General features: G+C 41.5%; 1 protein-coding gene across 1 annotated transcript; it reads right to left on the bottom strand.

Annotated features, from left to right (window-relative positions):
- Positions 1–239: 239 nt before the first annotated feature.
- On the bottom strand, positions 240–13,777 carry atg4da (autophagy related 4D, cysteine peptidase a). Its single transcript, XM_079499948.1, has 11 exons — positions 13,408–13,777; positions 10,828–11,101; positions 10,426–10,509; positions 8,824–8,997; positions 7,763–8,114; positions 7,308–7,375; positions 6,794–6,945; positions 5,559–5,637; positions 5,040–5,116; positions 4,618–4,737; positions 240–2,209 (listed from the first exon to the last, which is right to left on the bottom strand). The coding sequence occupies exons 2-11, from the start codon at positions 11,051–11,053 to the stop codon at positions 2,018–2,020; spliced, it is 1,524 nt and encodes a 507-aa protein (XP_079356074.1). The 5' UTR covers positions 11,054–11,101; positions 13,408–13,777; the 3' UTR covers positions 240–2,017.
- Between the last annotated feature and the right edge of the window lie 187 nt (positions 13,778–13,964).

Genomic DNA, 13,964 nt, shown 5'->3' with positions numbered 1-13,964 from the left:
GACCGAATGTCTAGTCATCTCGCATTAAGCCTCCCTGTTCTGTGTAGCCTAGGCCTTAAGACGGCAGGGTACTACATTTCAAGATTAGTGCTATATAATTTATCTCAATATCATATCATTACACACAATTGATGATACAATTACATGATAATATTGAGCTCATTCAGTATTGTACAGTTTCACCTGCATTTCTGTCTAATACAGTGACAGTCACTATAAGTTTCGAGATACACAACATCAGGATTTCAGTGTGCCGTTTAATCAGTATCCACTGTGATAGACTGATGAGTGCAACAATGGTAGCCTTTAAAGAAAACAAAAACAGACAAACAAAACCCAATGACAAATTTGACAATACAACAGTGGTTCTCAAAGTGGGGTCCCCGAGGGGGTTCCATCATCAAAATCCGTTTAAACGCTTTAAACCTTCGTATTTGCATATTGCAATGGTGTTGGCCATTTTCAAATCTTGAAAAAAGAAAACGTTTTTTAAATAGCCTATTGTACTCAAATCGTGTAATCCCTGGCACAATATTTTCAGATACCATGGGGATCCACAGCCAAACACATTAATTTGGGGGGTCTCTGACATGGAAAAATCACACCCGTGTGAACTGAGTGGTGCAACTCCCCCCCTCCCTCTCTCTCTCTCTGTCTCTCATTAGCAGGCAACAGTGCAGCACTATCTCTCTCTCTCTCCGTTTCTGGCACAACAGCGCCACTTTTGGTACTCATTGGTACTGGTGCTCATAGTCACATAGGTAGGTGAACGGACACATGAACACATAGGTAGGTTAACACGGACATTGCTGTTCCTTGGAGTGGTTGCACCACTCAAAAAAAAAAGTGTGAGAACCACTACAATGAAGACAACAAAATCCTTCTAACAAAACTTCATTCAAGGAGACATCAGAGCAAGATATTCGTACAGTCCTACCACCATATCTTCTGGTACTGTACACGGGTTATCTACTCACCCAACTGGTAGCTACTGTAACTCGTGTTACAAAATATTTCTGATCTTAAATTTATACCCGATGGCAAGTCAATGAGCTGTAATAATGGTGTGAAGGTATGATAGATTAAAGCCCTAGCAACTCATAGTAGACATAATTGATTAGAAGTGTCAAAACGGCTATATTACTATAGCCTTATTTTAAGAACATAATTATTATACTAACAAGACAGCTGTTTAAGATGTTGAAGAACTCGAAACCTGGACGGAAGTATGATCAAATTCAAATCCAACAGTACACTTATTAAACACATTTATCAAATGCCCCCGATGACGCGTGCGTATACGTACGTACACACACACACACACACACAGTCACACACGCATAGTCACACACGCACGCACGCGATGGTGAAGAATAAAACTCCATCGGGAAAGTACAGCAGACATTGCAACAGTGATACTAATCTTTACAGAGAACAGGTGTTCTTCTCCAATATTTACAATATATCACCAACTAGTCTGTTCCTTAAATACCATGCACACCAAACATCCACCTCAGTGTCTCCAGTTCAAGCCAGGGTCAACAGTAGCTGCACACATTTGTACATTTGGAATACTAAAAACAAAAAGAAAAACAAAACAAATGAGAGTGCTTGATATATCTTGTCTTACAATACGCAGAATAAGAGCTACTGAAAACATGTCTGGATGGTAAATCAAGCACCCTTTGAGTACTTCAAGGATCTGAAGCCATATTTCATGTTTAGGTCGTGAGTTTGTTCATTTGCAGAATAGCGTTGCATTAATACCCACTCAATTGATGTATAAGAAAAACTGATATATGCATTAAAGGGTGACAATAGACATACGTTTCTTTTGCCATGGGCCAGGGTGAGTGATATAGTGTAAAAGCAACAATCCACCTTGAAGTTGCACCAACAAGATTCCACTCCTTCCTTTGAAACAAACCAAAAAAAGCAGCTCCCTCTTCTTCCCCCTAGGGGTCAATGGTGGAATGGCTTCCATAGCATGGTTAGCATGGTTCAGTGCTATAGTCTCTCACAGGAATACAAATTCATCAGTACTCCCCATGTTGTTACTCCTGCTCAGTATGCCTAGTGGGGGCAGAATGTGAGTCGCAGGGCTAGTGTGATTGCTGCTTTGAGCCTCTAGTGAGTCTAGTCCATAGTCCTGACCCTGACCCTCCACAAACGTAAAGATGGGATACCGCTCCTTGGACGATGACAGAGCCTGGGGGACAAAAAACAAAAGCAGATACTGAGCGGATGTAGAAAACGGCGAAATCATTAGGGAAAAGGATGGACATGCATTTTTGAAATGGTTAAACCAAACATTTTTGTTTTTGAAAAGAATACTGCATTATACAGAGATAATGTGGTTATATTATCTAATATTATCTCATTAGAGGTATTTGAAGGCCTGTCTATTCTAATAGACATAGAAGTCTGACGTCAATATCGGTAGAGGGCGCAAATCCACGGGTTCATGTACTTATTCATGTATTTATTTGCATTGTAATCCCCATAGGGGGATTTTAGATCGCCTCATATAAGAACTGTGTTTGAAAAATAAACATGTCATCCCGGCCATTTCACTCATATGGATATGAAGAATCGACTGACTGAGAGAAAACGCTATTGTTACTGCTACTGAATTAGTTACATTTTCGCAAGAAACAGACAGTGTATCATATATGAGTGACTGACCGTCGCAAACGATACAGAGACACCTCCCTGACAATAACGCCAAGACAGTTTGTTTATTTTTGGACCACAATGCTTTTTTTAAGATGACTCCATGTTATTCTTCATAGAGAAATTACTTCCGTGAACCAGGCAGAACCAGGGGATGAGCGAGTGACGTCAGGACTTCGGCACTCTATAATATTAACATGTAATATTAGCTGACCGAGTAATCAGAACTAATCAGATCTACCACACCATTGCTAATGATCTACCATACAACCATCATCAACTCATCCGTGAAGTCATCCAGAGTTCCTCTGCCACCTCAAGAAATGGACCGAACTACAGAACGGTCGGTATCGCTCCTTTCCTTTTTGAGAAAAAGGTCGTTTCTAACCATCTTGCACAGAATGACCTTTTGGATCCCAGCCTGCCTGTCAGGATTCAAACCTGCACATTCAACTGAAACAGGCTCAGACTGCCTCACAATCCTCAGTACTCGTTCATCATCAGGACCATTTGATACAGTCATCCCTCCCCATAAGGGTGCACTAGTTTTGATTAAAAAAAGGGGATAGTGCATGCATATCCTAATCTAAAGTGCAGGAGGTGCTGGACAGCAGATCAATAGTGAAATAAAGTCTGCACACTGGCAGGGTATGGACTTTCTTTTTGCCAAGAGCTTGAAAAGCGTCTGGACTACATTTTCTACATCTCTATTAGCGACCGTAAAGACGACCTTAGTAGACACTTTTTCATGATTGGCTGCCGCTAAGCCAATGGGAGACGTACCCATAAAACCCATAGTCTGAACGGCATAAAACCCATACTCTGAACGCCGCAACGTGAGGCCGTATTGGCTGCATACTCTTGAACGCCGCAACGTGAAGCTGTGAGCTGTGGTGAGGCAGAGGCTGCCGCCGCAGCACAAACTGATTGTAGATGTTCATAAACGAGAGCTTGCTGCACCTGGCAGTTATTATGGCCAAGTCGTTCTTGTTTCAATTTCAGAACTAGTAGTGGTAGCATGCAGACTGCTTACAATATGATCCATGTACACAATCTTTCCTTTAGCTTTAGTAAGAGGACCAAAACAAGCATTCCTAAAAGACATGAGCAGAGGTAAGTGGGTTAGCGCGTACAAAACCAAACTACAGTATATCCGGTAAATGATTAAACAGTATTTATTGTGAGGGAGGCGCGCCTTGGTGTCGGCTGCACAGGGAGAGCGTCTGATGCAGCAGCCTTCCCAGTGTCCAATTAATTAGGCTGATTGGCAGGAGCGAGAAAGGGAATGACATCAATTAGCCTCATTATATTACCTCAGATGAACTGTTCCTGGTACCATATATTTTGAATTTAAACTGCAGGAAACACGGTAATCTAAAAAGAACACAAAATACATTGCCTTTCCTAATGAGACGGGATGGGGTTTATTATTATTTTTCTGTGGGAGTGGAATGAGACGAGTGTCAGTCTCTATGCCACACAGACCGTTACAGATACTGAAAATGCATTTAGCTGTTGCAATGGTTTTCAAACATTTTCTCACCAATGGGCGAGCCAAAATCTCAAAGCACAGCTGTATTCATACATGGACTGGCTTACATTCGCCAGAATATCTCACTAGATTCTACTTGTAAGGACATAGTAACACTGTTATGAATGGTGCTATACAAATAAAGATTCTTATATTACTGTTACTTAAAATTACTTCATAGATTATCATGAAAATGTAATTATTTTAAATCTTTCATTTCATCCTCTATACTAAATGTGTATAGAGGATGTGTGGCAACAAAATGTGTGAAAATTATGATCGTTAAACTAATCTTGATATGATTGAAGCAGGAAAGAGGAGTCATTAAATGCAAAAGTTGTATGCAAATACAATGTGGATTAAGTCCAAGGGGTGAATACGTTCTATGAGGCACTAGGAGACTAAACACTCACCACACTGACAGCAGAGCAGAGAGACTCAAAGTCCTTCTGACTCTTGGCATAGAAGCCAATGGTGCAGCTTGGATCCATACGACAGAAGGGCATCTTTCTGGGTGAGCTACAGTGGAATGACTAGAGGGGAGAGAGAGAGAGATCTTTAACCACTTAGGCCAGCAAAAATAGCTGATCTACATCACAATGCATTGCTATTTTCATTGTTTTTAAAAGGTGTTGAAACCTTAAATTAAAGGACAACTTTAGTTTTTTTCAACCATGGTTCATGTTTTAGGTTGAATTAGAGAAAGTAAAAGATGGATAACCAATAAGTCACACAGGCTATCACACTTAAATATGCGACAGCACCGGAGAGAGAAGAAGAGATCAACTCAACGACAGAGAGAGAGAGAGAGAGAGACAGACAGAGAGACACTAACCTCCAGTGGAAAGTTGACTTGCGAAGCATCAACCACAGGCTGACAGTAGTGAGGGTCCAGATAGAGTAGCTGCTCATCTACAGTAACAAACAGAAAGACACAATTAGCACCCAATGATTAGAAACCACTACCACTACGACGTGGAAAGCTTCATTGGAGGTTGTAGGAATGGAATGGTGAGGACAAACAAAGCATTTGTTGAGCCCAGGCGTCAAATTTAGGCTGCGATAGGGAACCATTAACCACTTCAGCCCTTTAGGATGGGTGTGTCTGATACACCCAGACAAATGTATAAATTCATTATTATTTGCCGATATAATTTGTATTGTACTGTCTGTGATACACTAATATGTGCAAAATGAAATGAAAGCCCCATTTAAAAAAAATCTACTCTACTCAAAATATATAAGATCAAGCGGTCACTTATCTACTATAAAGACTCTTATGTGCCGAGAACATCTTTCTTTTTAAATAATAACAAAAAGAAAGAAAAATAATAATAATAATAAAACTACTTACCTTGAAAGCCAATGAAATACAGTGAATGTTTGGGTTTGCCTCCAATGATTCCAATACAGCATTCCAAATTGAGGATGTTCTGGAGTGGAATATATAGAGATTATCATTCAGAGGTGGAACAGCGAAGAATACTAGATTACTAGTAATCCAATCTTAGATTACCCATCACCAGATGAATAAATGTAACTAGAAATGTGCGCTCAGTAGAATGCAATTCTCTGCCAGGCCAGGGGGCATGTCCTAATAATAATAGCGATGTACTGCATGCAGTTAAATTACTATCTGCAGCCATGAAAGATATGATCACCAGTTGTACATCATATCTACTGTCTTCCTCCCGGTCATGTCCTGATCACATCTCAAGACCGCATTAGAATTGTATCCATCTTGGTGCAAGCTTTGCAGAGTGTTATTAGCACTTTAAACTCTGCAAAAAGGAGCAAAAGAATGTGTGTGGACAAATTTACGAGTCTTGTAATAATTTGGGTTTTGGGATATAGTGTCACATTCATGAATGTATTACAGTTTGATGTTGGCCTGTACCGGCAAACTGGCATGTCTGCAATTAGCTAGTTCCAGTACAGTACGTCCCATCAGTCTAAGGGACTGAAGTGTTAATGTAATGTAATTGGATAGCCTGGCGGCCCAGGGTCACTTATCCCAAAGTCTGAAGGGCCGATTGCAACGCAATTAACACATTATGTGCCCTTTTAATCTTTTAAAATGGAGACCCAGGGTGCCTACTTTTATTTTTTATTTTTACCAAGACGTCCTGGGCACTACATGCGGTAATTCATAGAACGTCTGTGGACGTCTTGGGCATAAAATGTGTTAACAGAATAAAGCTTACAGAGTTTGTTATATTAAATATGTGCTCACGATAAATATGATGCTGCCTAATGCCTAGTAGTGTGCAAGATTACACACACTATACAATAAAGTTAATTTCCTGAAAATGTGATATTTTTCATTTCCTGAAAGATGAACATGTTGGAGTTAGGTGGTTTCCTCCCGACAGCAGAGATATCATTGCTCCCTATCACACACTGGGTGTCCTGTCACGTTTGTTATACAGTGGATCCATAGCAATTATAAGTGTCTTCACTTCAACTTCTAACTTCAACAAACTTGATTTTTCTTTTGTGCAGTGGGTAAAAGACAAAAACATAGATGACGTGTCAAAATAAATGAATGAGTGTTTATGTACTGTTGTGTATGTGAAAGGGCATGCCAACCTTGACACATTCGATGTAGGTGGGGTTGAGTGTTTCTCCGCCCAGTCGCACAGGTACCAGGATAATGACCGACTTCCAAGACTGACCGGGCAGCTCAGGGACATTCTGGTTCAGAGAAAGGTCACAAAGGCGTACCACATCCTCTTTGTACACTGGAGTGCACAACCACACACATACACACACACACACACATACACAATAAGGATGCCCCAAGGGCGGCTTGCTTCACGGCAAAGACATACATCAGAGACTTACTGAGTAACTTATCATGTGAGACGCACGCAGAACACATACTTATACTGCGGCACAAATTCAGAGGCTGCTAACTCACCACTGACTGCGCATCAGAAGTCATGAGCGTCTACATTACGTTACGCGAAATTATACACACTCATTATTACGTTTGATATGCTCACATACAATGCTATGCTAGCATATCAAATTCACTGACACACACATTACACAATGGGAGCATAATCAAGATCAGTTGTCAAACTCAAAATGTCAAACTCACCAGTACAATCCTGAGCCACATAAACAGCCAGATTGGGGACATCCGTCGAGGCTTTGGCCACTGCTTTCCTACAAACACAAGAGGACCAGGACAGTATAAACATTGTGTATGCTACATTCTTTATTCCTATGTTTGCTCTCCTCTTGGCACAGAAACCTTTTCAATACTCATTGTTCATACATATATAAATATACATGTAATAAGCATATGATTTTACCAGAATGAGAATGGGCACAGGAACTACAGATTATAACCTCTAGTCTAGATAAACCATAACGAATATAGAATCGAGTTGACGCTGAAGAGACACTGCGAGAGAGGGAGGTAAATCAGACTCCGGCACGTCATCAATATAGGTGTGCGTTTCATCTATTTTAACTCCCTTTTAATGGTTACCATCAAGTGTAAATCATTTGTAAACCATTTCCAGAATCTAGTAAAGCATCAGTGCTTACCTTAGTATATGTGCTACTACAGATGGGCCGTACCAGTCTCCTGCTTTCTTTCCTGAACTCTTGCCAAGCTCCACCAGCTGGTGAACCCCAAAGGGTTGCTGGTGCTGGTCCCCAAACCAGGTCACCAGCCTGCGATGGATGGGCTCTGCCTGCCTGTCCCTCACAGACTCTGGTCTCTTCTTTTGGGTAGAGTTGGGTGCTTGCTCGCCTGCCAGGGACTTCTGGGGGTTTCTGGGACCTCGAGGGGAGCCAAAGGAGGGTATAGGAACCCCCCCGGCACGGGCTGGGGAGCGAGGTCGAAACACCTCAAAGTCCACATCGGCCAGTTGCTGTGCGTCTGGCCAAGCCCAATCTAGAGAACATTAAAAAAAGAAAGAAAAAAAAACAGCTGCTTAAAAAAATAAACTGGGCCAGACAGAATGAGAAAGACATTGGTCAAACAGCAGTGGAAAACAGAGTAGTAAGAGGCAGGGCTCTGGGTCCAGGCACCTAGGCCGGTAATCCAGCCTGACGGCGTGTCGCGGGTTCGAGTCCCGAGCCCGTCTGCCTTTGCCGCATGTAATCCCCCCCCCCCCCCCCCATCTCTCTCCCTCTTTCCTGTCCAAAGATTACTGTACCCTATCAATAAAGGCAAAATCCAAAAAAAAAAGGAAAGAGGCAGGGCCAACTATCCAGAGGAACAATAGACAAATAAAGACAGCTGAGCTGGCAGGCTTGCGCCAGCAGAAGAACAAGGGACAAACCGAGGGAGTAGAGAATGAAAGAACGAGTCCGACAAGAAAAGGTACAATGAGGTCAGCTTGTTGCGTATCAGTCTCGAGACTATTCATGGGAATGTTTTCACTTTAATGACTTGTTTGCATTAAGTGATGTGGGCGACTGGACGGATGGGTGAGGTTTGCACGCAGTGATTTGTTTTCAATGAGTGCTGTGTGCTACGCAACAAAACAATTACTAATATAGTAATGACATTCCACTCGTGTAGCACTATTGTTTTTAGTATTTGCCCTACCAGATTTTCAGTTTCACAAACTGTGAGTGTATGGTAGAGAGAGACAAACCTGTGGGCATGAAATGGACCAGCAGGCCCTGTGCCAGCAGCATCTGCCCACTGCGTAGCATGCAGCCCCAGCCACAGTCCGTGGTCAAGCTGGAACCCTCCAGCTGAGGAAACTCTCTCCTGTAAGTCATCCACAACCTGGAGACAAATGTCAGACGGAAACGCTCCACCTCATCTGAGAGAGAGAAAGAGAAAGAGAGAGAGAGAGAGAGAGATAAAGGAATGAATTAAGAGAAGAAAAACAGAAATGTAAAGAGCGAGTTTCCCTTTTAAAACATAATGTCAACATGAGCTCCATATCTATCAACACCTTTGTCTTTGCTCTGTACTATTCTGTTTTTATTCTGCTTGTTATTGTTTTCTATTTCCTGCATGTAAAGCACTTTGTGAGTTTTCTCTGTGAGAAGTGCTATACAAATAAAATGTACTTGTCCATTAAAGTTCTCAACGGGCCCAAAAATTGAGGCCCGGTGTTGTAGAAATTTAGATACAAACATTTAATAATACCCCTTTATAAGAGTATCTCCTAAAATTGCACTCTGATGTTATCTCATCTGTCACACCCCTGTGGGGCTGTTTGTTTTACTTTGTTACTGTCCCATTCCTTGGGGCTATGTTGGGGGGTTGGCTGTTGTGGGAGTGAAAGCTATAAAGGCTGTGACCCTGCTATACAAATAAAATGTATTTACTTACTTGCCCATTAAAGTTCTCAACGGGCCCAAAAATTGAGGCCCGGCCCTACCCTAACTGGGTCGGCCCGACCCTAAAAATAACCATAATGTTAAGCCCGAAGCCCGACAAAAGCCCGGCAAAAAAAAAGAAAGAAAAATAAACGCCACAGTGTGAAAGTGAGAACGGAGATCAACGGACTTATCGAAATAAAGGATGTATGTAACTCAAGTTTCATTTCCATTATTCTAATTCCAGACAGTGGTGGTGGTGACTGGTGCGTAAATAGCAGCTGCAGCTCCCTCCCTTTAGTTTCCTCTGAAGTGAAGTTGCTTGTTATGGGTAGCGTTTAAGTTATATCACCATGGATCACTTTGGTGACGTTAATTAATGATTAGGTTTTATTCATCGCAGCCAGCTGGGTTAACAACGAGATAGCTCAGTCCTCAGTGCAACGTGACGAAATCCTGGCGCTTCAGCTATCGTGTGATCCGATTGATCTTATAAAACATTTAAGCATATGGCAACTTGGCAAGTTAACTGGTTAGAAGCTTGATCGTTTGATGCGCAAACCAGAGGTAAACCACGTGGTTTGACGAAACACTTTAACCTCAGAGTCTGAAATGCCAGTGCGATGCGCCCCCGCCTCCAGTCCTCCTCCTGTGAATCGCCTAGCGCAGCCCTCTTCATAATAAATACATACATGTATACACATTACAATCACATTACACAAATAACAGAACTGTTATTTTTTTAATAACACTCTTAAAAAAAAGGGAAAAAAAATCACAGAAAATCACCGAGCCCGAGGCTCGGCCCAGCCCGACTAATTAGCATAACTTTCGGGCCCGGCTCGGCCCGATAACGTCGGGTCGGTACCAATCGGGCCAGGTCGGGTTCGGGCAGAGTTTGAGAACTTTAGTGCCCATCTTACCTTCACTGTTGAGCAGATAGGTGTGTCCCAAGATTGTGACTGGAGAAGTCTTATTGAAGGAGGTCTTAGTCTTGACCGACCAGCCTGAGGAAGAGAGAGAGGGAAGAAGCAGGGAAAAGAGCAGTTGGAGAGAATAATTCCAAAAGATGGCAAGCATGGAAACTGACTTAAGCAATAATTGTTGTAAATCAAATACCACCAAAGTGGAATATGCGGCTCAGATGCAATTTCTCATTTATTGAGAACACTCCAGAGGAAGCGCACCTGCTTTTCTTTCTTTAATGTAATTGTTGTGTTTTGAAAAGGTGTTTCACAAAAGGCAAAACATTTGTCTAACACACATGAATGGACACATCATGCACAAACACACCGTTCCCTACAGAGAATCACACAACAACCAACCATATTTGACATTGTTCCACGCCGACATCAGCTTGGCTTTCAGCTTGTCCACTTCGTCCGGCTCCCCGGTTGCATCTCTGTTGTTGGCGTCTGGACTCTGGCCTTGACCGAGGCCAAACAGTCTGCCCTGCCGCTCCGGGGCCTGGTGCCTCCTGGTCTCCAGCAGCTCATCCTGCATCACCACTCCCCCAACGTACTGAGCCGCACTGGGAGAGATGGAATTCATGGCTCCTTGCTCTTAGAGCTGAGACGCAGTCCTCATTGCACTGAACAGCTGAGTTGAAGGGGGGAGCGACGGTAACATATTTGTTTGTTTGTCAGGTCACAGACAGGTAGGGCTGTCACCATTACAAATTTAAGTTGACGATTAATTGTCACTCAATTAACTGTGATTAACGATTTAATTGTGTTGAACAGCAATTGGAGCATTACAATTTGTGTTTCTGTTTGCCTTGTAGGCTTCGGAATCACAAATTGCACAGGGCCGATATGACAAATAACTCAAATATACAAATAAATCACTGACACATTTAATATATAAATGTAATATTTACAGAAATGGCAGATCTACAAGCTCACAACACGCCTCTGCTATTTCTGGAAAATGTTTGAAAATGTATGGACATTTTTTAACATGAAAACGATTGACGATTACGCAAGAATAATTGCGATTATCTCAAATAATTGTGATTTCCTCAAAGAATTGTGTGTAATAAACTAACAATTGTGACATACAGGGGTAACATATTTGTTTTCAGGTCACAGACAGGACATTTTCCATTCAAGACAATGCTGTATTTTGGTGTCAAGCACGGAAGAGTGCATGTGTCTATACTCTATAGTAGTAACATAGGTCATCAGGTGTCCCAGCTAAGTAGGTGTCTGTGCAAGGACGTGCATGGGGCACTATAGTATTTTACATGGCTGTGACTATGTTGTAGTATTGTACATGTTTTTTTTTTTTTTTTTTTTCTATGTGTTGCACCGCAATTCGCTGTGAGCTTGTAGGTCTGCTACTTTTGCTATTTCTCTGTGACGCTGTTAGACGAAGTGTAGAATAGGGATTAATCAGACTAATAGATTTACTTGATTGTGAAAATCAGTTAGATATAAAATAATATAAAATAATAAATTCAAAAATAAAACCTGCTTCTTCTTGCCCACGGTTATGCCGATTCAATATTGTGCAAAAGCTCCATTCTATTTCTGTTTATCCTCAAACAGTTTGCTGTTTACTGACTTAGTGACTTATAAGTGACAGAATAACTAGTGTGGGAGTGTCCAAGGGTATTTCATAGAGGGGGTGGGGGGGGGGGGAAGAGACTATAATCTGACAGCACTTTAGATGTGCATATTCCATGAAACAGTCACATCACATGGTATGCATTTGCAGATTCCGCACACTTGCATTCCTAACGTTTGAAAACAGTGAAGACGAAGTGTACAGCGATTTCATTACTCAGTGAATTTACAAAGAGGAATGAGTTACACAATAGCGATTTCATTACTCTGTGAATTTACAAAGAGGAATGAGTTACACACTACATGAAACAGAAACATATCGCCACAAAGGATCATGTGACATGTGACTTTTCTCTCACTTGCACAAAAGTGAAGAGTTGTGTAGCTGGAACAAAGAACACTAGAACAGTTATAATTTCATCTCCAATGGGAAGTCGGTTCAATTAAAGTCAAATTTGTCATGTGACAACAGTGGGCTAAGCAGCCTGTGAACCTCTATCACAGAATCTGAGGCAGGCAACTATATATGCAGGCGATCATAATTATAAAATGAAAAGCTGCTAATTAAATTCCTATTAACATAGAAATATAAGCATGTGCTGTGATACGGCATTATAATATGTCCTAGTTTTTTGTATCAAACTGCTCACTGCTGGACTTGTGATCTGAAATGTAATCTATTTAATCTACTTCTGTCAGTGTCAACTTGGGTCTCTATAAAAACACCAATAGCCTATTTTGGCACGCTCTGCGACTGAATTATCCTTCGGTGGTGCATTACAATGAAACACTAAGAATGTCTGAGGTTTAAATACATCATTTTTTTTTACACAGCATAATAATCTGCTATAATTGTGTTATACCTCAATGATGTACAACGTGCCTCTTAACAATATTATGTTCTGTATTTAGTTCAATGTTATTTCTTCCCTTCAGTTAGGACCTCCTCTTTCCTATTCTGTGTGGTCGTCTGACTATATTACTGAATTGTCTGGCCATATGCTTATATAGGCAAGTGCCGATGGGGATCAATTCCATAATAAAGTTGGGCAACGTGAGTCTGTTTGGCTTCTCATAATGTCAGTGGACACTGCCAACAAATATCCCTCTAGTCTGCGTGGGCGGCTGATCTATTATGATTCTGGGAATGACCACGTTACTATGACAGTACATAAAGTTGTGTGCTGGTTTTAATTAAACGGCTACGAGTACTGTACTGTATGCAAAACCAGCACACATCATCAACTTCAATGCACTCTAAAACAAATACTGATTCATTTTTATGTCAATATATATACAGGTAACTTTCACCAGTGTGTTATTTAGTGCATGTAGTACCTGGCAGGGCACGCTGTCATCTCCGGGTTTCGGTCCTTTATGCTTCAATGTAATCCAATCTTCAGTGAAGGCACTGTCTGCATAGCTCGATAAGGTTAGCTAACATAGAGTTTACATTAGCCTGGTAGCTTAGCTGTCAACGAAGACTTCATCAACGGCCGTGCACGGGCATTCCCAACAGGAGATGTTCGGTTTGTAAGGTTTGCTTTCTTCAACAAAGGTCGTATTGGTCGCTCTCAAATTGAGAGGACAGACATGATGATAACTCGTAAATAAATATGCTGCTGCTTTCGCGGATCAACGGGTTCTTCTTCTGATCTGGTTCTACGCATAGGTTCTACGTTTGACAGCAAGCAAGCAGAGGACATTTACTTCCTGTGTCCCGCCCCCCGGGAGCACGCGATTGGTTAAACGTCAGATGTAGCACATCTGATTGGATGTATGGCATTCAATAGGGGTCAGGAGGTGTAACATTTTACGCTGACTGACAGTTATGTAATTTCTGACGTAGCCTATAAATGAAATGGTACTTGAAATGTTACACTATACGTTTCATT

Source organism: Electrona antarctica, assembly GCF_951216825.1.
Source record: "Electrona antarctica genome assembly, chromosome: 4".
Classification (NCBI taxonomy): domain Eukaryota; kingdom Metazoa; phylum Chordata; class Actinopteri; order Myctophiformes; family Myctophidae; genus Electrona; species Electrona antarctica.
This window is presented reverse-complemented; position numbering and strand designations above follow the sequence as displayed.